Source organism: Natator depressus, chromosome 14 (assembly GCF_965152275.1).
Source record: "Natator depressus isolate rNatDep1 chromosome 14, rNatDep2.hap1, whole genome shotgun sequence".
NCBI classification, from domain to species: Eukaryota; Metazoa; Chordata; order Testudines; family Cheloniidae; genus Natator; species Natator depressus.
In genome coordinates, this window is record NC_134247.1 from 10,038,045 (window position 1) to 10,060,128 (window position 22,084).

The 22,084-nt window shown below is 42.9% G+C and overlaps 2 protein-coding genes across 2 annotated transcripts in view; one reads left to right on the forward strand and one right to left on the reverse strand.

The window, feature by feature from the left end:
* DGKE (diacylglycerol kinase epsilon) overlaps positions 1-4,009 on the reverse strand; it is a 28,034-nt gene extending 24,025 nt beyond the window's left edge. The window contains exon 1 of the mRNA XM_074970563.1: positions 2,969-4,009. Within this exon, the coding sequence (XP_074826664.1) occupies positions 2,969-3,426 (458 nt within the window). The 5' untranslated portion in view covers positions 3,427-4,009. The remainder of the gene's footprint in view (positions 1-2,968) is intronic.
* Positions 4,010-9,100: 5,091 nt separating this feature from the next.
* On the forward strand, positions 9,101-18,836 carry C14H17orf67 (chromosome 14 C17orf67 homolog). The gene is made up of 4 exons (XM_074971605.1): positions 9,101-9,155; positions 9,904-10,004; positions 15,259-15,378; positions 18,482-18,836. The coding sequence occupies exons 1-3, from the start codon at positions 9,101-9,103 to the stop codon at positions 15,373-15,375; spliced, it is 273 nt and encodes a 90-aa protein (XP_074827706.1). The 3' UTR covers positions 15,376-15,378; positions 18,482-18,836.
* The last annotated feature ends 3,248 nt before the right edge of the window (positions 18,837-22,084 follow it).

Genomic DNA, 22,084 nt, shown 5'->3' on the forward strand with positions numbered 1-22,084 from the left:
CACCACATCCAAGAACCTGATTTAAGTACCTGTGGAAGCTATTTTTGGAGTCCCTCGATTAATCCAGCTCTTAATACCATGGACACTGACATTCCCGATGGGTGACCATTTCTTTTCATTGTGGGCCATGAATCCTGCCCTCAATCAAACACACTTGAGGCTCCTTACAGATGAGTTAGTTGTTTGCTCTTCTGGAGCTCTACTCGCTTACAAGGTGTCATATAAAAGCTGGGTAAAAATAGGTAGCAAGTATAATCAAGGAAAGAAATAATTCCTTTGTAACATTATAGACACAATTAAACTTCCTCTACCCTAGTATGCACTTACTCTCATCTGTGTCAAAGATATTTAACTGAACAATAGAGGGAAGTCAGTCATGGGTTTTTCAGCAATCCGCAGCTGCTGAAAAGATTATCTAAGAGTAGGTGCCTAGGAAAACTCAGAATACAACTGATCTGTAACAGCAGATTTAATTTACAAGTAAGTACTGAACCTCCAAACTTTCACTGTGAAGCTCGCACTGCTTCTGACAATGTGCAAGACAATTCCAACGTCCAGACATACATCTAGACAGACAGTGGAGGAACTCCAGGAATATCCATCTGCTGCTAGGGCAGGTTTTACGCTAAAGAGTTCAGACAGCGCAGTTACTAATGAACAAATATGCCAGATCTGTACATACTTTGCTTGGGATCAACACTCTATTTTCTTTATCATACAAGCTGATTGCCAAAAGATGTTTTTGAATGCTATTGTTCACTTTGAGACCATTTGAAAGCTCCAGCTCATCTTTTTGCTAACCTCCCTTCAACAATAACTCACTATTTCCTTAATACCAATGCACTAATTATTTTTAGAAAAATAAAAACACTCTGCATACCATGGAAGACAATTAACCTCAATCTTATTTTTGTGTATCCCTCTCCTTCTCTCGTTTGCTATAATCTCTCCATGTCACAGTATGTGTATGTCACCGGAATTGTAAACCGTCTGGAGTAAAATGCTGTGTCCTCATTCTCTATACAAAGTACCACGCACAGTTAATTATAGCACTATGCAGACATCCTAAATAAATACATTATTTCCTGAAATCTTGGAAAAAACAATGAAACTTGAGAAACACAAAAATTCCACTGGAGGAAAGAGAGACAGGAAGAAAAGATGGGAAACAGATACAATTTATGTTGTAAACTGCAGATGAATCACACAACAGTGCAGCCAGTATTAAATAAATGATTGCCAAGACTGAATGAGAGTTTAACAGTAGAAGAATAGTAGTTTTATACATAGAAATATATTCTTTGACTATTCGTCCATGCTGCTGTACAGCTTCAGAGCCTGGCAAAAGATTCCTAAAGTGGTTCTTCTAATTAGCTTGCCTCATGAAAATTACCTGCATAAGTAAATATGAAGCGGCAGGCACCTGTCCATCCCACAGTATAATACCCTATATTTTGTTCATGATAGCCTAGCGAAAAACAAAGGCACAAAACAGAGCCTTGCAAAAAACAGCCACAAAATGGACCACAAATAGTCAATGCATAATTTACAACAACATGCACGTGACAAAACCTATATGCAGGCATACATAAGATGACACTGGGTTGAAATCCTGACTCCAATAAAATCAGTGTCAGAACTCCTATTGACTTTGGTGGGGGCCAGGAATTCACTCGAGAAGCTTATCCTGTAGAATGAGGGATGTAAATATAAGAGGACAAATTCTTGTCTCAGTTACAGTGATGTAAATCCAGAGTATGTCCAGTGAAGTCAATGGAGTTACAGTGGAGTAACCGAAAACAGAACTTGGTCCATGAGGATAATATTTACAGAACATAAGAACGGCCATACTGGGTCAGACCAAAAGTTCATCCATCCCAGTATCCTGTCTACTGATAGTGGCCAATGCCAGGTACCCCAGAGGGAGTGAACCTAACAGGTAATGATCAAGTGATCCCTCTCCTGCCATCCATCTCCACCTTCTGACAAACAGAGGCTAGGGACACCATTCCTTACCTATCCTGGCTAATAGCCATTAATGGACTTAACCTCCATTAATTTATCCAGTTCTCTTTTTCAGAACCAATTCCATGACATTCATCATGTTGACTAGTACCTTACTCTACAAGTAGTCCCATTGAAATCAATAAAAGCTAATTTCAGGGTGTTGAGATAACTTATCATTACCTTATAATATAAATATCTATAATACCAAATCAGAAGTTAATAGGTGACATTTTAAGAATTCGCCATTAACTTTCACAGGGAGTTCTGCTTATTATTATTCTTTGTAGTATTGTAGCACTCGAAGACCTACTCACGGACCAGGAGTCCGTTGTTCTAGGTGCTGTACAGACACAGAACAAAGAGAGTCCCTGCCCTAAGGAGCTTACAATATAGTCTTAGGAGGAATGAACACTTTTGCACTTATACTTGTTTAATTTATATTGTGTTTTGTCATAAGTCCAGGCCCCAATCCTGCAAAGATTTATGCACCTACTTAACTTCATGCACTGTGAGTAGTTCTGTTTAACTCAGTGGGACTACTCACAGTGTGTAAAGTTAAACAAATTATAACTTGTTGCAGGAGAAGTGTTGTAAACTTTCTGGGGCAGGGACTGTCTTACTACATGCCTGTACAACGTCTAGCAAAATGGAGCCTTAATTCTTGATTGGGGGCCTTACGTGCTACAGTAATACAAATAATAATAAAATAGATGACATAGTGAGCTATGCTTTACCCCTAACTTGTGACTCCATTCTCCCATCTTTACTCATGCTGAATAGCACCTTACTTCATAAGCAGTCTCATTGATATCAGGCCCTGAGAGAAATTCATGCTAGACAACTTGCTTGAACTATTCTAGCATTTCATTTAGCAGTAAGGTGACCAAATATTGCCACAGCAATTACAATAATGACATAATACTGTACTTCCTGCATATGCAAGCACATTCCTCCACTGTACCTGTAGTCACAAAGCTTGGGCTGGGTGCCACACTGCTGCTTGCATACGACACAATGGCTGCACAGCGGGACGTTGCCTCGGATCCAGCGATGTGCCATAGAGGTGTGGGCTTCACCATTGCTCCTCATCATAATCTCCTTGCAGAGGAAATGCCGGTCGGCCTTCTTGAGACACCCTTCGTGGACACACAGCCCACAGCAGTTGCAAAAAGCTCCCTGGAGAATGTGCTGGGCACACACACAGCAATAGGTGGGCTGGCCAAAGAGATCTGTGTAATGCCAGTCGTGCTTGCTCTTGCGGAAGATGTCTCGCCTCAGCACCTGCCTCCGGGATCGCTGGAAACTGCACCACAAGGTGATCACTACTGGCAGGATCACCGAGCACAGAGTCCAAAAGGCCAAACTCCAGTCTGCAAACACTCCTGAGGAGGGAGGACCGCTGTTTTCCTCCCCTTCCATCCCTTATGGATTTTAGCTTTCCCTGTCTAAATGGTCAAATTAAACAAGACAAGCAGGGCTAACTTGGGGCTCACTTCCCAATTCAGGGATACCGTGGGTGGGTTTAGGAACCATCCTTTATTGTATGCTTTAACTTTCCCCCTATTCTTATTATACTCCCTTTCTCCCTAAAGCCTGACTCACAACTCATCAGACTGGATACCCTATATTTGTTATCATGATAATTAACCTCTGCTTTTCTTTCCACCCTGGTATTATCCTGAAACCCTCTCTTTCCCCTTGCGTCTGATATACCAATTACTATCAGAACCCACCCTTCTTGTGAGACACCTGCTCGGACAAATGATCAGCCTCACTTTTCCTGATATAAATAGCCTTGTTCTCCCAATACCTGCCTCTCCCAGCCACGCCACAAAAGGGGGTATGATCATTAACCTTGCCTCTTCTTAAGTCAGGCACTACCCCTTGCCCACAAACTGGTCCAACATCTACCACACCCCATCCTTTTAAACCATTTACTCCACCTAGCCTCCGTTTCCATCAAGTCTCGCTTTAATTCCCCTTCCCATGAAAGCCCTGGTACAATACTGACCCCCCCACTCTAACAACCCCCCAATATCACAACCTCCTTCTCTTGGGGTTTCTCTCCTCCACCCCCCCCCCCAGCTCTTCTCTTTCCCTCCCTCCCAATGCCGCCCTTCCCCCACTCCCTAGGATAATTACCCCTCCCCCAGGGATGATGACCGGGGGTGGGAGGGGGAATTAGGTACCTACCTTGTTACAACCTCCTCCCTCTCCAGCCCTGGACACTCCCCTCCCTCAAAGTAGCTTCCGCCCCACCAGCTCCCCCCCGGCCCTGCTCGCGCCCCGGGGTCCCCCTGAGGGGAGGGTCTCACCCGTGGGCGGGAGGGGATGGCGGCGGCGAGAGACGGCTCTGGCCGGCTCGCGGCACTGCGGGGATGGGGGGGGGGGCCGGCGGGAGACCCGTAGCCGCAGCAGCGGGGCCGGGGATGAGCTGGGGAAGCTGCGGAAGCGGAAGGAGCCGAGACGAGGCCCCATGCGGGGGGCGGGGGCTGCTGATGGGGGTTGCTAGGAGACGGGCTGGCAACCGGAAAAGGCCTAGAAATGGGGAGAGGGAGGGATGGAAAGAGAGAAGGAAGGAGGGAGGACAGGGGGTGAGGGGAGGGGAAGCAGGCAGCTGGAAGGGCGGGGCGGGGCGGGGCGGGGGGGAAGGGAAGAGAAGAGAAGAGAAGAGGCAGGTGGAGGGGCAGAGGAAGAAGAGCGCAGGAGAGAGGAGGGGGATCAGGCAGCTGGAGGGGCACAGGAGAGGGGAGGGGAAGAGGAAGATGGAGGGGCACAGGAAGAGGCAGAGGGGCCCAGCAGAGAGGAGGGGAATCAGGCAACTGGAGGGGCAGAGGGGCACAGGAGAGGGGAGGGGAAGAGGCAGAGGCAGATGGAGAGGAAGAGGGGCCCAGCAGAGAGGGGGGAAAGCAGGCAGCTGGAGGGGAAGAGGGGCCCAGCAGAGAGGAGGGGAATCAGGCAACTGGAGGGGAAGAGGAAGAGGGGCACAGGAGAGAGGAGGCGAAGCAGGCAGCTGGAGAGGAAGAGGGGCACAGGAGAGAAGAGGCAAAGCAGGCAGCTGGAGGGGAAGAGGGGCCCAGCAGAGAGGAGGGGAATCAGGCAACTGGAGGGGCAGAGGGGCCCAGCAAAGAGGAGGGGAAGCAGGCAGCTGGAGGGGCAGAGGGGCACAGGAAAGAGGAGGGAAAGAGGCAGATGGAGGGGCCCAGTAAGAGGCAGAGGGGTCCAGCAGAGAGGAGGGGAATCAGGCAACTGGAGGGGCAGAGTGGCACAGGAAAGAGGAGGGGAAGCAGGCAGGGCAGCCCTGCTTGAGGACTCATAGGCAGGGTAGGGCAAAACAAAAACCCCTCTGGTTCAGGGACTGAAAATGAATGGTCTGCAAAGTAAAGGGCCCCTCCAGCACAGAGGTGTGACTCCACTAGGAACAGCCATCCGTCTAAAGATACAGTGCGCAGAGTCTGCTCTGGGCACCACGGGTGTGATTCGGCAGTCACTGTGCCGAGGGTAGCAGAGTCACCACAGATTCATATCATTTGAAGGCAGAATCCAGTCCTACGTTGCCACAGGGCTCTGTAACTTTTTGAAAACAATGCACAGGGCTTCACTCATTAATACCAGTGCCTGACCTCTAAAATCCTAAATCCTGTACTGGCTCCTTAAGGATTCTTATGCTTTCCCTTTTTAAGCTCCAGTTGGGTTTTGCAAGAGCCCATCAAAGGCTTATTTTCAGCCATTCACACAGAACTGCAGTCCAGCAACTCCAGAGAAAATTTAATGGCTAGAGTACAGTAGAAGTTCAGGACCCTGAACAAAGCAAACACAGGGTCTCTTCTGCAGGTTAAGTGGGTAGGCTTATACTGTTGTAACTTTTCTTTCTACTACCTCAAACATAAAGAATTTCTCTCTAAATTCCATTACATAGTTGTCAACAGAAAGTAAGATTTAATTCTGCACCGAGACTCCCCTCTATTTTTAGTTTCAGTTTATATTCTTGTTCTTGAGCTCATCATCCTCCTAGTCAGTTTCCTGGCATCCGCCCTTTCTGTATTCTGAGGCTGCTCACTACCACATTCGTGGTATTCTCTTTTTAGGCTAAGTTCAGGTCTGATTCAATTTTGTGAAACAAAATGGGTGTATATAAAAGCTGCAAAAAGACTCAGCCTTTGACCAAGTTGCAGCTCTATGCACATCTCCTCTGCTGAGTTTTGCTGTTAAGGGTAGAAATCACCAGCCTAAAGTATAAGGGATGCTGGGTCAAGTAGTGTTGCACTAAAATGTGCTAACCATGCCCTCTCCCACAGAACTTTGCCTTCTTTCTGCCTCCAGAAATTGGGGTTTGTGAAAGCCTGAAACAGCAGAACAAAATACTGGCGCCCTACTGTTTCCCTCCTCATTTATCTTTTTGCCGCTTACACCTTTACAGAAGAGGTGGCCTGAATTTGATTTAATCTCTTATTTTCCGGAAAATGCAATCCTAATGTTTATAGCCTTTCCAGATAGCTAGAACATAGATACATTTTCTAATCTACACTGTCCTTGTCCCTATTTTTTCCATTTTAAACTAAATTTCTTGCAGTAAGGGATCCACCCCAACTCAGCATCTCCTTACATTGTTCCAGTGTGCTTTCTTCTGATATATGTCTACACTAATAAATCCAAGTAGCCTGTTTTCCTCACTGCTACTAGACAGTGATTTTATAATTAGATGTCTACTATCAGGCCCCAATCCTTTTCTTGCTTAGTGTATTGTAGTGTATTATTTAACTCTAAACCTTTTTGCCACTCATTATCTCTGTCCTCTTTATTTCATAGTTTTTCCATGTTGCTTTGCATGATCTTGTCAGCCTATGCCCCTACTCTATCTAGATCCCTTTGAATCTGATCCTTCTCTTGGCATTGACTGGCCTTTTCAGTTTTCTGTCCTCTGCAAATTTGTACTCAGCCAAGGACTATATAAATGTATGTTCCCTCCTCCAGGTGTACAGTGTGAACAAAAGTAGACTGTGGTACTCTGCTTGCCATTCATCTTATCTGATCAGTTTCCATCTCTCACTACTTTGATTGTGATAACTAAGCCAATTTTGTATTCAGTCAAGAACACTCCTGTTAATACCAAACTTACCACATTAACGTTAAACTGCCCTTATAGGCTGGGATTTTAAAACAAGCCTAAGGGAGTTAGGCTCCTAACTGCCACTGAAGTTCAATATCATCTGGGTGCCTAACTCCCCTTAGAGTCTTTTAGGTGGTACTGTGTCAAAAATTTCCCCCAAATCACATTTGTTAAACATGAATTGTCCTTTATATAAATCTGAGCTGATTTTCTTTGAACAGTCTGTACCCAAGCAAATGTGTTTTCATAAACTTCCAGCCTGAATGACTTTTATTGTAGATTAAGGAAAATGGCAGTAAGAGAGAACAAAAAGGGAAGTACCCCGAAAAAAATTCTTAACAATTACATAAGTTCACACTATACAATACATAGGGTCCTACCAAGTTCATGGTCCATTTTGGTCAATTTCATGGTCATAGGATTTTAAAAATCATAAATTTCATGATTTCAGATATTTAAATCTGAAATTTCACAGTGTTGTAATTGTAGGGGTCCTGACCCAAACAGGAGTTGTGGCAGGTTCGCCAGGTTATTGTAGGAGGGGTTGCGGTACTGCTACCCTCACTTCTGCACTGCTGCTGCTGGTGGCGCTGCCTTCAGAGCTGGGTGGCTGGAGAGCGGTGGCTGCAGGCTGGGAACCCAGCTCTGAACGCAGAGCTGCCGCCAGCAGCAGTGCAGAGGTAAGGATGGCACGGTATGGTATTACCACCCTTACTTCTGCGCTCCTACCTTCAGAGCCGGATCCTCAGTCAGCAGCTGCCCCAGGAGTTCCTTGCTACTAGCTCTATGCTTAGTTCACTAGATTTCACTGCTTCTCTTCACGGGCTATTTTGAGTGGGGTCAGTCTTTACAGTGGCAGCTGCACCACGCTAGTCAGATTTTATAAGCTAAGAAGCGTCAGGCCTGGTTGGGAGATCTCCAAGTGAAATCCAGGTGCTGCTGGAAGCAAGGTGGTGGTGATTCAGTTGGTGGTACTCTTCCCTCTGGAATGGGTGCTAATCATTGCAGTCCTACCTGAGTTCTAAACTGAGTTGTTGCTTTCTGACTACATTCCACCCACTGGAGTTTCAAAGGGAAAAGTTATTTCGAATCCTAAAAACTACTGTGTGTTGTGGGGATGGTGCAGAATGTCTGCCACCCTGCACTTCAGGGGAAGTACAAAAGTTCAGTTTTTAAAAAGGCAGAAACCTGTAAGCTAATTCTTTTAGAAATCTGATTGTTCTCTATACATCTGCCAGACATGTCCTCTTCCCATCACTTTATATTCACTAGCAAGGATATTTACAATCTTGTCCATTACTGACTTTCCCTGCAAACAGTAGAATTCAATGAATATTAATTTCCACGATTCTGTCCATTTGATAAACTCTCCATACTTTAGCTATGGTAGTTCGGCTTTGCAAAAGTTAAACCAATGTATTAAGATGTAACTTTGTGCTTGAATAAGGTTTCAGAGTAGAAGCTGTGTTAGTTTGTATCCTCAAAAAGAACAGGAGTACTTGTGGCACCTTAGAGACTAACAAATTTATTAGAGCATAAGCTTTCATGGTCATATATGCAGCACCTTTTGACACATGGGCCCCTCAATGGCTGCCTGCCAAATTAAGGCTCAGGAGTCTTGGTGTTTTTTTTTTTAATTATTATTTCTCTTGAATCACGCTATTAAAACCATACCTTGCCATGCTGAATGTGATGCAATGTGTTTTATCTCCACAAAGTTAAAATATCCAGTATACCTTTGAAACCCCCAGGGGAATAGTAAGCTTTTCTATTTTTTTTTGGGTCAGGAACAGAGAATGTTTAAGCTGACAATAGCCATATTCAAAACTTAGACCCAGATGTCTTCAAAGTCAAAATCATACTGTAGGCCAAATTAGTCAAAGCATAAACAAACATCTGTGACTGACGTAGCTGCTTCAAGTAGACTAATACCTCAGTCAGTGTTATTCATTTTGGAACAGGCTGAGAGAAAGCAGAATCAAAATGAAGAAGTTACTTGTGTTTCTTTTCATTTTGGTCATCCTGACCATTTTTACAGGTAGGAGTTCATATAAAACAAACTGGCTAATGTTCATAGAGCTGGAGTGCATATGATAATAATATTAGTGTTTTAATCTTGTATTTAAATATCTTAATATTTGCTTTTTTTTTACCAGTTACAGTATAATAACATTAAATATCGTGTTATACTGCAGCCTTCCAGTAATTTTATTTTTAACAATCATAGTACTATACTAGGCATTTTTATCTCTGTATCACAACCCTGGAGTCATTTATTGATTAAAAAAAAGATGTTTTCATTTATAAATCTACATGTTTGATGTCCTTGACTATTTCACCATTAATGCAATTTCTTTGTCTTAAGACTTATTTCAACAAAAGTCAGACTAGTTAGCTTTGGTTTGAAAAATAGCCCTAAAAATAGTGCATCATAGAAATGCATTTAACAAAAAACTGTCAGCATTAATAAAAATATTAAATAGGTAGATGGTGCAGTTATATTTTTCTAATTTTGGGCAGGAACTGTAATAATATGGTGTTCTGAGTAGGTTTTGCATATTGTTAGTAGCACTAGCTTATAAAAAACACGAGTATATTATAAAAATGGTTTAAAATTCCACTCATCTCTTCTGGAATGCAATATCCCCTGGGAAGGGGCTGTAATGAAAGAACACTTTGTGTATTGACAAAAATCAGACCTGAAAACATTTCACCATGGACCCTAAAGATAAAATATTAACTTCATGTTAATTTCATACTTTATTTCTTCCTCCCTCCCCTTTTAGATACTTCACCAACTTTGACTGAAAAAGAAGCTAAACAGATTCTGAGAACCCGTCGTGAAGATAGACCAAGAAAAGCAGGTTTCCCTGATGAGCCAATGAGGGTGATTTTTAATTTTTACTTTAAAAATGAATAACTAAAACAGTTCATTGTATTTTGTGCTTAATGTTGTATTTGCATAGCTAGGATTCTACTCAATCAGTTTATCTGGTTGCAAACTCCACTCTTTTAAACAATGGAATGAAATATTTTGTAAACCCCTTTGCACTCTTTAAACTACTGTTGGATAGCATTCTCTGAATTATGAATATATCTTGGGACTGCGCATTCCTGCAAAGTATGGGACTTATCTATAATCTACATCTGTCATCATTCTAAAGCGTAGAATCAATTATTGGCCAAAAGATAGCTTCTCGTCTGTACAAATGTTTAGTTCATCATGTTATTTCTGAAAAATTAAACTCTGCAGTACAAAAGGTCGTTTGCTTTACGTTTTGCACTGAAAGTTGGCAGAGGGATGCAGGTGTCAGTGGGCAGTGTGGAGATTTAGGTAGCTCAGAACTGACTTTAAAATCCATTTAGCTGCATCCATACATTTTTTCTACAAGCGCTAGGGATAGGGTTATACATTAGGAGAGTATACACTTCTTTAATTGTTAGAGTAAAGTAACGTTCAGTTTTTTTCATATAGTATTTGCTATTATTTGCTTATTAAGCACATTAAAAATACAAAGAAAAAAAAAGACAGAGAGGAGCCTTCCGTTTTACTTACTTTTGACAGGGTGTGTGATATAGCCCCAGACGTCTCAAAAGCTACTTACAGCATTTAAAAATTACTGCACATTTCTCTCCAAAGTCAATAAATGGTGTTAAAATTATATGGTTGTAAAGAGGCTAAAAGCCACAGAAGCCAGAAAGTGAACAATAGACCATGCATATACGATGAGCATAATGGGCTCAATCTGACAAGATGCTGAGTACACCTCATGTCAGCAGGAGTTGAGGGCGCTCAGCACCTTGCAGACCTGAGCCCAGTGTGTACAGAGCATGTGGTTGGGGAAGGCTGGTAGTTCCCTCTCTCCCCTGGTTAGTGCATACTAGCCAGGAATAACCCATCTGGCAGTCAGGGATAGCTGAATTTACAACTCTGCCCACTTACATACTCTCCTCTTTGTCTACCACGTTGGCATCATCACATCAACCCTGACACAATGACTCTTCCAACATCAGAGGGCCCCACTGACCTGAGACAATGGGAGCCGTACCCCACATGCCAAAATGCAGCAAAAAACACTAGCCAGGGGCTCCACAGCTGACCTCAACATCCAGGATTATACTGGTTTCAAACTACGGTCAAACAGCCTCATTCAGCTACAAGACATTAGCAGGAACCCAGGTTCCACCTAAAATGATACATAGCCACACCATGATGGCTATTAAATAGAAGAGGGTAGATCAGAAAAAATGGATTGGATAAATTCCTGCACAACAGCATATTACATAAAACTTGTGATCCAGGCAGGTGAAATTCACACAGCCTTCACAGCAAGTCCCAGTAATGAGTTAAAACAATGACCGCAGTCTCTTGTCGTCACTTGCAGGGGTGGGTCTTAAGGTTATAGGAGCCACACAGCGGTGGATCTCTGTTCACTGCTGGTCTGGCCTTGCCCGCTCCCCAGTGCCACTTTCCACATCATTAGGGCTGGTTGAAATTTGTCTGTTGAAGCTTTTTCTGTTAATGAAACATTGGCTTTTAGACAAAACCATCTTGTCCACAGAAAACGGCAACTTTTCATTCACCTCCCCCCATCTTTGGTTTTTGAGGAAAAATTTAAATTTTCCAGAAGACAAAAACCCATTTTCTCATCAGTTTTCCATACCAGCCTATGTTGAGAATGGAGATTTTCCCTTCTATGCACATAAGAAGTGCAGAGGTTCCCTTGGGTTTCTCCAGCAGCCTCTTGCACAGTCTGACCACAGAATTTAAGTGGTCCTGTGTACCAGGATGAAATTTACACTGGGATGAACACACTTGCTAAACTACCTCTATTAATTTATTTTAAGTAAATGGTACATGTATTAAGCCAGTTCATGCTCAGTCGGGGCTGAAGAAGAGCTCTGTGTAAACTCAATAGCTCGTCTCTCTCACCAACAGAAGTTGGTCCAATAAACGCTATTAACCTCACCCACCTTGTCTCTCTAAAGTCCTTTTAGTTGTGCTAAGCTTTGAAGAGCAATTAATCAACCATCCCTTTGCAGAGCATGTGTGCTAATGAGAAAATACATCCAGTTTAAATGTTCATGGACGATCAAAACTAGTGCAAATTAAATAGGAAGGATTTTACTTTTAATATAGACTCTTAGGAAAAGATCTGTACTTCGTCTGACTCCCAAAGCAGCCAGGATTTGATGAGATAACTGATTTCATTAGTGCATTTTACTTAGGGTGCTAAAGGGAAGGTTTATTGGCCATTTCCATTATAACTACATTTCCTAAGGAGAGGCGTTTAATGTGCCTAGTTTAAATGACAGCTATCGTTCAACCTGTCAGCAGTTTTTTTTCTTTTCTTTACACGAGCCCTTTCCCCTCACCACCACCACAACTAACCAAAAAAAAATAGCAGTTAACGACAGGTGTCTCTGTATTCCCTCCTCACCACTCCAAGAACATATGAGTTAGTATTAAAGCGAGGCAAATATTTTACCACCCTGCATGGAACTGTTGGGACAATTGAGGAATGGGGAAACAGAGGACCTGAGGTGTTGTCTGCTGCTACGGGGAAAAAGCATTGGATTTGGTTCTCAAACTGTGGATTAGGACCCCAAAGTGAGTTGCGACCCTGTTTTAATGGGGTCACCAGGGCTGGCATTAGACTTGCTGGGGCCCGGGGCCAAAGCCCGAGCCCTACTGCCCAGGACTGAAGCCAAAGACCAAGCCCCCCAACCCAGAGTCAATGGCCAAGCCTTCAGCCCTGGCTGGCAGGGCTCAGGCTACAGGACCCCAAGCCGGGGCTGAAGCCCTTGGACTTTGGCTATGCCCCCCCCATCCCTGGGGCAGTGGGGCTCAGGCGGGCTCAGGCTTTGGTCCTCCCTCCTGGGGTCATGCATTAATTTTTGTTGTGAGAAGGGGGTCACGGTGCAATGAAGTTTAAGAATCCCTGGTTACAAAGCAGGTTCTAACGCAATGACTGTAGCCAGTGTAGACTGGCTTTAGGTGTGGAACTATCACACATTTCATTTTGTGCAAAACCTATTTTTTTCAAACACATTTTATTTAAAATTTCATAACAGAAACTAGTGGCTACTCCACTGGCAAGACACTGCTTTTTTATCTCACATCAGATCGATTGAAGACGTGGCTGTGGAGTAGTACATTCAGCTGAGAAAGTAACCCATTTCTCGGCTGCCTGCCTTTGGAGAGATCTAATGACTGCTGTGGGTTTTCATTTCTGAATGCTGAAAATGCACTGGGCATAGCTTGATTTTATTTTGGGGAACTACTGAAAATGAGGGAGTCTGCTCCTGTTCCCAATAAAGTCAACTGGGAGGCTTCTAATTAACTTCAGCAGGAGATGTATTGGGCCCTTGGAGATCAGATACCACAGGAATGGGAGTGGGATAAATAGATTAGTTCTTTAGTGGATCAGCAGATTGAGGAAGTCCCCACTTTGGCAGAAAGTACCACAGATATCGCTGGCTAATATTTTTTTCTCAAGACAGTTGCAAGTAAATTCCAAAGGTAGTTTTAAAAGCCCCCTATTTCTGAAATGGACTTTGGTAGTGCCTGTGACTATTGCCATGTGACTCATTTCCCCTCTGCCTTTACTTATTTAGGGCCTGTGCTCATTGAGGTCAATGACAAAACTCCTATTAACTTCAAGGATGCTGGACCAGACCTGAATTATTTTTTTACTTCTGTGGTCCTACTTTCTCCACTTATAATGACATTGGCTGAGTTTTCCATGCTGCATAAGGGATTTGGATACCTACTGGAGTAGGAAAACCCCATAGGCAGCTTTAAAAATCTCGGCCAGTATATTCTGATGGTTACCTCATCTCTCTTGCATCCTGAATCTAGTGCCCTAGGTTTAAGGTGTAATGTTCAGTTCAAGCAGAGGACTGACACCACCAGAACTGATAAGTGACCCATATCATAATATGCTTAAAGGGACATGCCAAGTACTTTGAGTCAAACAATGATTTGGAGCACATACCTCTCTAGAGAAGGCCAGCCGGCTGGCTGAGGGATCACAGTCTAAGAAGCACTATAGATCTGTGCTAATTATTGATGACATAACAGATGGTGCTTTTGTCAAATAAGGAAGTAAGCAATTCATTGCTACTGTACATTTATTTATATACATATGTTGTAAGGTCATTCAGAAAACAAATTGGGATTTCAGAGTGAAATAAAGTTTATAAGCATAAAACTGAGGAAGAAACAGAATCAGATAACTCTGTGAAAGCACCACATATAATTGACCTTGGGTGTTTTTGGAGGGGAAGGGATACTGAACACATCCAAGGGACTAGTGACCACCCCAAAGAATGACATCTCATTGACCACCATAAGTAGTAGTACACTACTGAAAAGCTGGGATATATGGCAATTCTTTCTAGCCCTAATGGTTTGTGAGATATCAGACCTCAAAAATCACACGGGATGGGGAAGAAGTGACACTAAAGATGGGCTGGCGTTTCTCTGTTAGCTAGGTGATCCATATCCAGATGGAGTTACAGTAGGTGATGGTAAAGAACGTGCAATGTAAAAGTTCAGCATGATATATGTTGGTATGCTGGTAATGTTCAAACGTACAATGAAAACAGAGAGATGTGTGCAGGAAAGCTGTTTACACCCGTGAACTAGAACCCTTTTAAATGGCTGGGGGAGTGTCATACCACACACATTCTATTTACTTACATGGAAAAAACATAGAATTTTATCTGTCTCGTAAGGAAGATCAGTGAATGACTGGTACTTACCAGAATCCCCTTTAGAACTGCTCAGTGACCCAGAATCATTCCATGGTTTTAAACTAGTAGAGCTCAATTTTCAACGAAGACTGCTGTAGATGTTCCTGCAAAAATCCATGTCCACCCCCTTGGCCAGCAGAAGCTTTATTGTGTGTATTAAAAAAAATTAGTGTCCATGAAAATTTATCTCTTAGCACTAATGCAAATGTCTGCCTTAAAAACTTGGTCCATAATGTAGCAAACACCCCTACTAGCCTGACTATTGATGGAATTCAGTAACAATGGTGAGATTTGTAAGGGGTGAAATTCCACTGAATTCAATGGGTTTACACCAGAATTGAGTGAATACATAAGTTTAATGCTGTTTTCTTTCCTCTAAACAGGAACACATGGTTTACCTCCAGCGCTTGGAGCAGAGATCAGAAGAACAGTTCCTTGAACATTGGTTAAATCCACACTGCTACCCGCATTGCAACAGGAATTTAGTTCATCCAGTCTAAAGGGTTTGTTTTTTCAACAGTTATTGGTATGTGTTCTCCTTTGTGAAGCATCATAGTTCCTTCAGAATAAACGTCCGAATTCTCTGCTGATGTATAGTGAAGTCAATGGAGTTATACCAGTTCACACCTGCAGAGAATTTGGCACAGAATGTTATTTTTTCATAGATTCTCAGACCAGAAGGGACCACTGTGATCATCTGGTCTGACCTCCTTTATAGCACAGGCCAGAGAACTTTCCCAGAATAATGTTTAGAGCAAATCATTTAGAAAAACATCCTATCTTGATTAAAAAATTGTCAGTGATGGAGAATCCTCCACAAGCCTTGGTAAATTATTCAATGGTTAATATCCAGGGTGCAAGTTAAAGCTGAAATAATTGAGCATACTCTTAAAATCTTCTGGACACCACAACTGCTCTGCTGCCTTATAGCACAGAATTGTACGTACCTCAGTTCACACAAAGGCCCTGATCATACAGATCTTGGTGCAGAGAGCAGCATTCTGCAGCAAGTGTTAGTGGAGGCAAGACATGAGTGTAAATAAGGTTATTCACTAGTCGTACAACTCTATGCATGTCAAGGTTCCTTCCCCACTCTGAACTCTAGGGTACAGATGTGGGGACCTGCATGAAAACCCCCTAAGCTTATTTTTACCAGCTTAGGTTAAAACTTCCCCAAGGTACAAACTACTTTGCCTTTTGCCCTTGTACTTTATTGCTGCCACCACCAAGTGTCTAACAGATATATAACCGGGAAAGAGCCCACTTGGAAACGTCTTTCCTCCCAAAATCCTCCCCAAACCCTACACCCCCTTTCCTGGGGAAGGCTTGATAAAAATCCTCACCAATTTGCATAGGTGAACACAGACCCAAACCTTTGGATCTTAAGAACAATGAAAAAGCAATCAGGTTCTTAAAAGAAGAATTTTAATAGAAGAAAAAGTAAAAGAATCACCTCTGTAAAATCAGGATGGTAAATACCTTACAGGGTAATCAGATTCAAAACATAGAGAATCCCTCTAGGCAAAACCTTAAGTTACAAAAAGACACAAAAACAGGAATATCCATTCTCTGAATGCTGTAGTGATGAAGTGAGCTGTAGCTCACGAAAGCTTCTGCTCAAATAAATTTGTTAGTCTCTAAGGTGCCACAAGTACTCCTTTGCTTTTTGCGAATACAGACTAACATGGCTGCTACTCTGAACTCTATACTGAGCTATAGTCAGTCTCATGTTCTCTTTGCACCTGCTCTCTTCCTTACAAATGCACAGGATACAAAAAGGAGAAGGGACAGGCGGACAGTAGGCATGTCTGAGGGAACAGGAGTTTATGCATGATTCGTATCATGCTAATAAAGTACTAGACTACATAATCCCCTACTACCTGGGAGTAAGGTGGTGACTGCCTAGCAGCACTCATTAATACAGCTCCCGATCTCCCTGAACTCCTTGTCCTGCTCATCTGTTTATACCTTGTGATTATTTGTACAGTACTAGGCACCTGGATTGTGGCAGTATGAAACTCACAGTGGTCATCATTAAAAAGGCGGCATTTAACAACAATCACGCGGTGGTATCTGAGATTCTGCTTCATATGCCTGACCCTGCAAAGAGTTGGGCTTGTTCTGTGGCGTCTCAGCTACCATCGTTTCATAGCAGTTGTGCTCTCCCACTGACATAACGCTGTGAACATGAGCGCTTATGTCGGTGGAACTTATGTTGCCCAGGGGCAGGGCTGGCTCCCGGCACCAGTGTCCCAAGCAGGTGCTCGGGGCGGCAGTCAGAAAGAGGCGGCAGTGTTTCCGCCGTGCCGGGGGCAACTCGGCAACAGCTTCTCCGTTCCGCCGGCTGCGGTGGCAATTCAGCGGCGACAGTTTTTTTCACTGCTTGGGGCGGCAAAAACGGTAGAGCCGGCCCTGCCCAGGGGGGTGGTTTATTCACACCCATCAGTGACATAAGTTATGCCAAGTATCAGAGGGGTAGCCATGTTAGTCTGGATCTGTAAAAGTGGCAAAGAGTCCTGCGGCACCTTATAGACTAACAGGCATATTGGAGCATAAGCTTTCGTGGGTGAATACCCACTTCGGCAGATGCATGTAGTGGAAATTTCCAGAGGCAGGTATAAATATGCAAGCCAGAATCAGGCTAGGGATAACGAGGGAGGATGAGGCCCTCTTCTAGTAGTTGAGGTGTGAACACCAAGGGAGGAGAAACTGCTTTTGTAGTTGGCTAGCCATTCACAGTCTTTGTTTAATCCTGAGCTGATGGTGTCAAATTTGCAAATGAACTGAAGCTCAGCAGTTTCTCTTTGAAGTCTGGTCCTGAAGTTTTTTTGCTGCAGGATGGCTACCTTTAAATCTGCTATTGTGTGTCCAGGGAGGTTGAAGTGTTCTCCTACAGGTTTCTCCTCCCTTGGTGTTCACACCTCAATTGCTAGAAGAGGGCCTCATCCTCCCTGATTGAACCAATCTCATTATCCCTAGCCTGATTCTTGCTTGCATATTTATACCTGCCTCTGGAAATTTCCACTACATGCATCCGACAAAGTGGGTATTCACCCACGAAAGCTTATGCTCCAATACGTCTGTTAGACTATAAGGTGCCACAGGACTCTTTGCCATAAGTTATGCCGACATAGGCTGCAGTGTAGACATAGACTTAGGATCAGATTTTCAAAGGTATTTTGGTGCCTCAAAAAGCACCAAGAGGGATTTTCAAAAGTGCCTGACTCTTGCTGAGTTCAGTGGGAGTTAGCCACCGAACCCGTAAAATCTCACTAGGCTGCTGGACATATGCATTTGTAGGTGCCTAAATACCTTTGAAAATCTGGACCTTCAGTGGAAAAACACCAGCTTACAAAAGCAGAAGATCTGGCCCTTTAAAAAAAAAACAAATAACCCCCCCCCCCCAGAAGCTTAGCTTCTGGGACATAAGATGGCAGCATCCAAAAAATGTAGCAGCTGGCCCAATTTTACCCTTGTTCCCAGTATGGGTTATTGTGAAGATTACTGTTTGTACATCGCTTAGAAGATGTGAAGCACTGTGTAAGTTCTTAATATTGTCAACATATCTTTCTGTGTTTTAACAATATTTCCCCACTCCTTTTCCAGATCTCCCCAGGTGCATTTAAGAGGAAACGGTCTATGATTATGTTAAACAGGATGAGGTTCATCCAGCATCTGCTATATACTAGCTATCGAGCTGAATGTCTTTGGAATATTGAGCATTCTTAGTATGTAGCAAGGCTTTCTTTCATAATCATACATGTTTAAAACAATTTCATTGACTCATGTAGATCACCATAAATTTTCAACCCATAGGTAAGCTAATGGTTTATATGCATGAATCTAGGGCTTCTCCCAAGATTTTAGGAATGGGGCAGAATAAATCACCAACTTGTCTTAGAACATGTTTATTTTGGGCACTATCTTGGTATATATTGAAGCAGGAGGAGGCTTTACGAGAAAGGAATGAATACGGATGGAAAATAAAAACATGATAAGGCTGCCACCCTTTGGGGTTTTGGATAATAGAATTTCTACAGGTTTAATAATATTGTAGTGAAGCATAACATTTATGCAGCATTAACCTTTTATGTTAGTTGCCTCGCAAGTTATTTCACCTATTATGTTGTAATAAAAGCTCAAATCAAATCCACTGACATTTGATTTTGTTACACTGAAATCAGACGATGTGTGTTGATAAAATCAGTCAGGCGTGGCTCAATATTTACATGTGAACTGTGCATGTTATTCATTGGGGCAAAGCATGACAGAGGAAATGTATAGACTGGGTATATGTCTTTGGCTGGGGACAATGCCACTATTCAGTGAAGTTTCTAGACAAAAATAATACATTTGGGGCCTCAGTTACATACATGCAGCCACATAGATTTTTCAGTAGGATTTCACAAGTGGAACTGAGGGCAGAATTTGGTAATTCAAAGAGGGAAGGAAAGGACAGAGCCGTTAGATGCTTGGGAAGTTCTGACACTAAAGATACTTTAAAGTAGGTAAGGCTACTTTACTATTGCCGAACTGACAGTATGTACCGCCTTCCCTTGGGCACATGAACATATATAAGGAATATGTGAACACCCGCTATTGTGGAGCATCCTTGGTGACCAGGCTTTTAGGCGTAAGCTGGATCAACTAGGAGCTGTTTCCACCTGGAAGTGCTTCACCAGGGGCACTCATCTGTTTGTTCCCCTACAGGCATTTGTGCTGCTTTTCAGGGAGAAGCTGATTGTGAATCTGCTTGTGCTGTGCCTTTCTCCTCACGTCATACCCTCAGATCCTGAATGCTGATCACACCAATTTCATTCCCTAATGTTGAAAAAGTCAGGCAGTGTTATTGGATGGTTGGGAAATCAAATGGGAGGCTCCACTGCTGTGAGAAACCTCCTGGTGGCGTCTAGTGATCTCTCGCCGAAGCAAGGAAAGGGGTCTGTAAGCCAGCGCGCAGACTCACTGGCTGGAGGAGAAATAAAAGTTCCAACTACTGGTCACTTCACATACCTTCCTTAGGGCTCAACTCAGACTACTGGGCAATAACCACCTGAGGCCTTTCCAGCCTCAGCCCGCTAGGAAGAGAGAGGACACAGACTAAACCTGTGGGAGCTTCCTTTGCATCAGCTTCCCCTTTCCTTTTATAGCCCTGCCCAGCCATGTGGACCCAGCAGTCCCTTACCTGCTGGCATACTTTATACCTTGTCACAGGGTTTCTTGAGGTTACTGAAAAATAAGCTGGTGAACACAGGACATCTGCTAAAACAATGTGAGAGATAAGAATATTACTATTCTATGTCTTACAGCTACACTGTGATATGTGAGAGGCCATTTAATTAGGAGAAAATCCATTCCCCAGCAGCCAGCCTCAGTCTTTCAGGTGGGCCTTAGGCTGATATGGGAGGGAGGAATCCTTACACCTAAGGCCAGAGAGTAGCACTGGAGGTGTTTGCTATTCCAGTCTCTTTGGCCATAGCACGCCATCTCTGTTGCATTCCTCTGGCTCTAAACACACATACACCCCCATACTGCTTCTAAAAACTCATTGTGTGGTGTTGTCTAAAGACCCCTTGCAGGAACATGTCTTGTGCCTCTTCATGCACCCCCTTCTCTGTCCCCCAAATCCTCACCACTTCCAATGCAAGGGAAACCTCCCAACCTAAGAAGGCACAGCTGTATTTGTCCTTTACTGCATACTTAAAGAGGTGCTTAAAACAAGAAGATAGTAATATAAGTCTCAATGGAAACCTTGTTCTATATATCATTACACAGGCCTATCATTATACTGGCTCTCATTTACACCAGTGCAAATCCACTGAAGTCATTGGAATTACCCCAAATTTACACTGGTATAAAGAAATTGGTCTTATATGACCAGTATTATCCATCAGTATTGTGTAAATATAATCACAAATTATTATTTTATTATCATCTTATTGGTCCTCATTATATTTTATATCACCAATCAGAATGGTGTATGTGATATAATATATCATGATGTGTTAACATTTTACTCATGAAAGATAAAATAATTAACAGACCTGTTAAGTGCAGAATGTCATCATTAAAGGTCAGTAGGGCATTTGAATTTGTATCATTGTATCACAGTGCTGTGGGCTGAACAGGACCTTAATATAGATCCCTGTTTAATCAGAAGCCGATTCAGATTTCCCTGGGTTTGAGGGATCGGCTTATGTAAGTACCACACAAATAATTTAATCTTTATAAAAACAAAGCTAATTATTTAAGATGAGCTATTATCAACAGGGGAAAAAAAACTTTTGAAGTGACAATCAAGTGCTCCAATCCCGCAGATAGATATATGCCATCATGTGCCAGCAGTGCTCCTCTGCCATGTACATTGGCCAAACCAGACAGTCTCTACACAAAAGAATAAACGGACACAAATCTGACATCAGGAATCATAACATTCAAAAACCAGTAGGAGAACACTTCAACCTCTCTAATCACTCAGTGACAGACTTAAAGGTAGCAATTTTGCAACAGAAAACTTCAAAAACAGACTCCAATGAGAAGCTGCTGAACTTGAATTAATATGCAAACTAGATACCATTAACTAGATAACACTGAACAGAGACTGGGAATGGCTCGGTCATTACACTAATTGAATCTATTTCCCCATGTTAAGTATCCTCACACCTTCTTGTCAACTGTCCATCTTGATTATCACTTCAAAAGTTTTTTTTCCCCTGCTGATAATAGCTCCTCTTAATTAATTAGCCTCTGACAGTTGGTATGGGTACTTCCACCTTTTCATGTTCTCTGTATGTATAAATATCTTCTTACTATATGTTCCATTCTATGCATCCGATGAAGTGTGCTGTAGCCCACGAAAGCTTATGCTCAAATAAATTTGTTAGTCTCTAAGGTGCCACAAGTACTCCTGTTCTTTTCATTAACTTCGTTCACACTGAGGATGAGACAACAGGATAAAGATGAATCAACCCACACTGACACCGAAATGCAAATCAAACCCTATGTAACCTTCCTGGAGTTCCAAAGTTCCAAATACTTTATTAAACCAAGCTCCCTGTCACATGCATCTGCAATTCTTGGTCCTGACTGGGACTGGACACTGAACTGAAAGATATGGGGTGCTCTTCTGGAGGTGTTCCTGGCCTGATGAGAGGTACAGAGTACCAGAAACCTTACAGGAAATCTGGGCAGGTAGAATAAGGGGAGAGA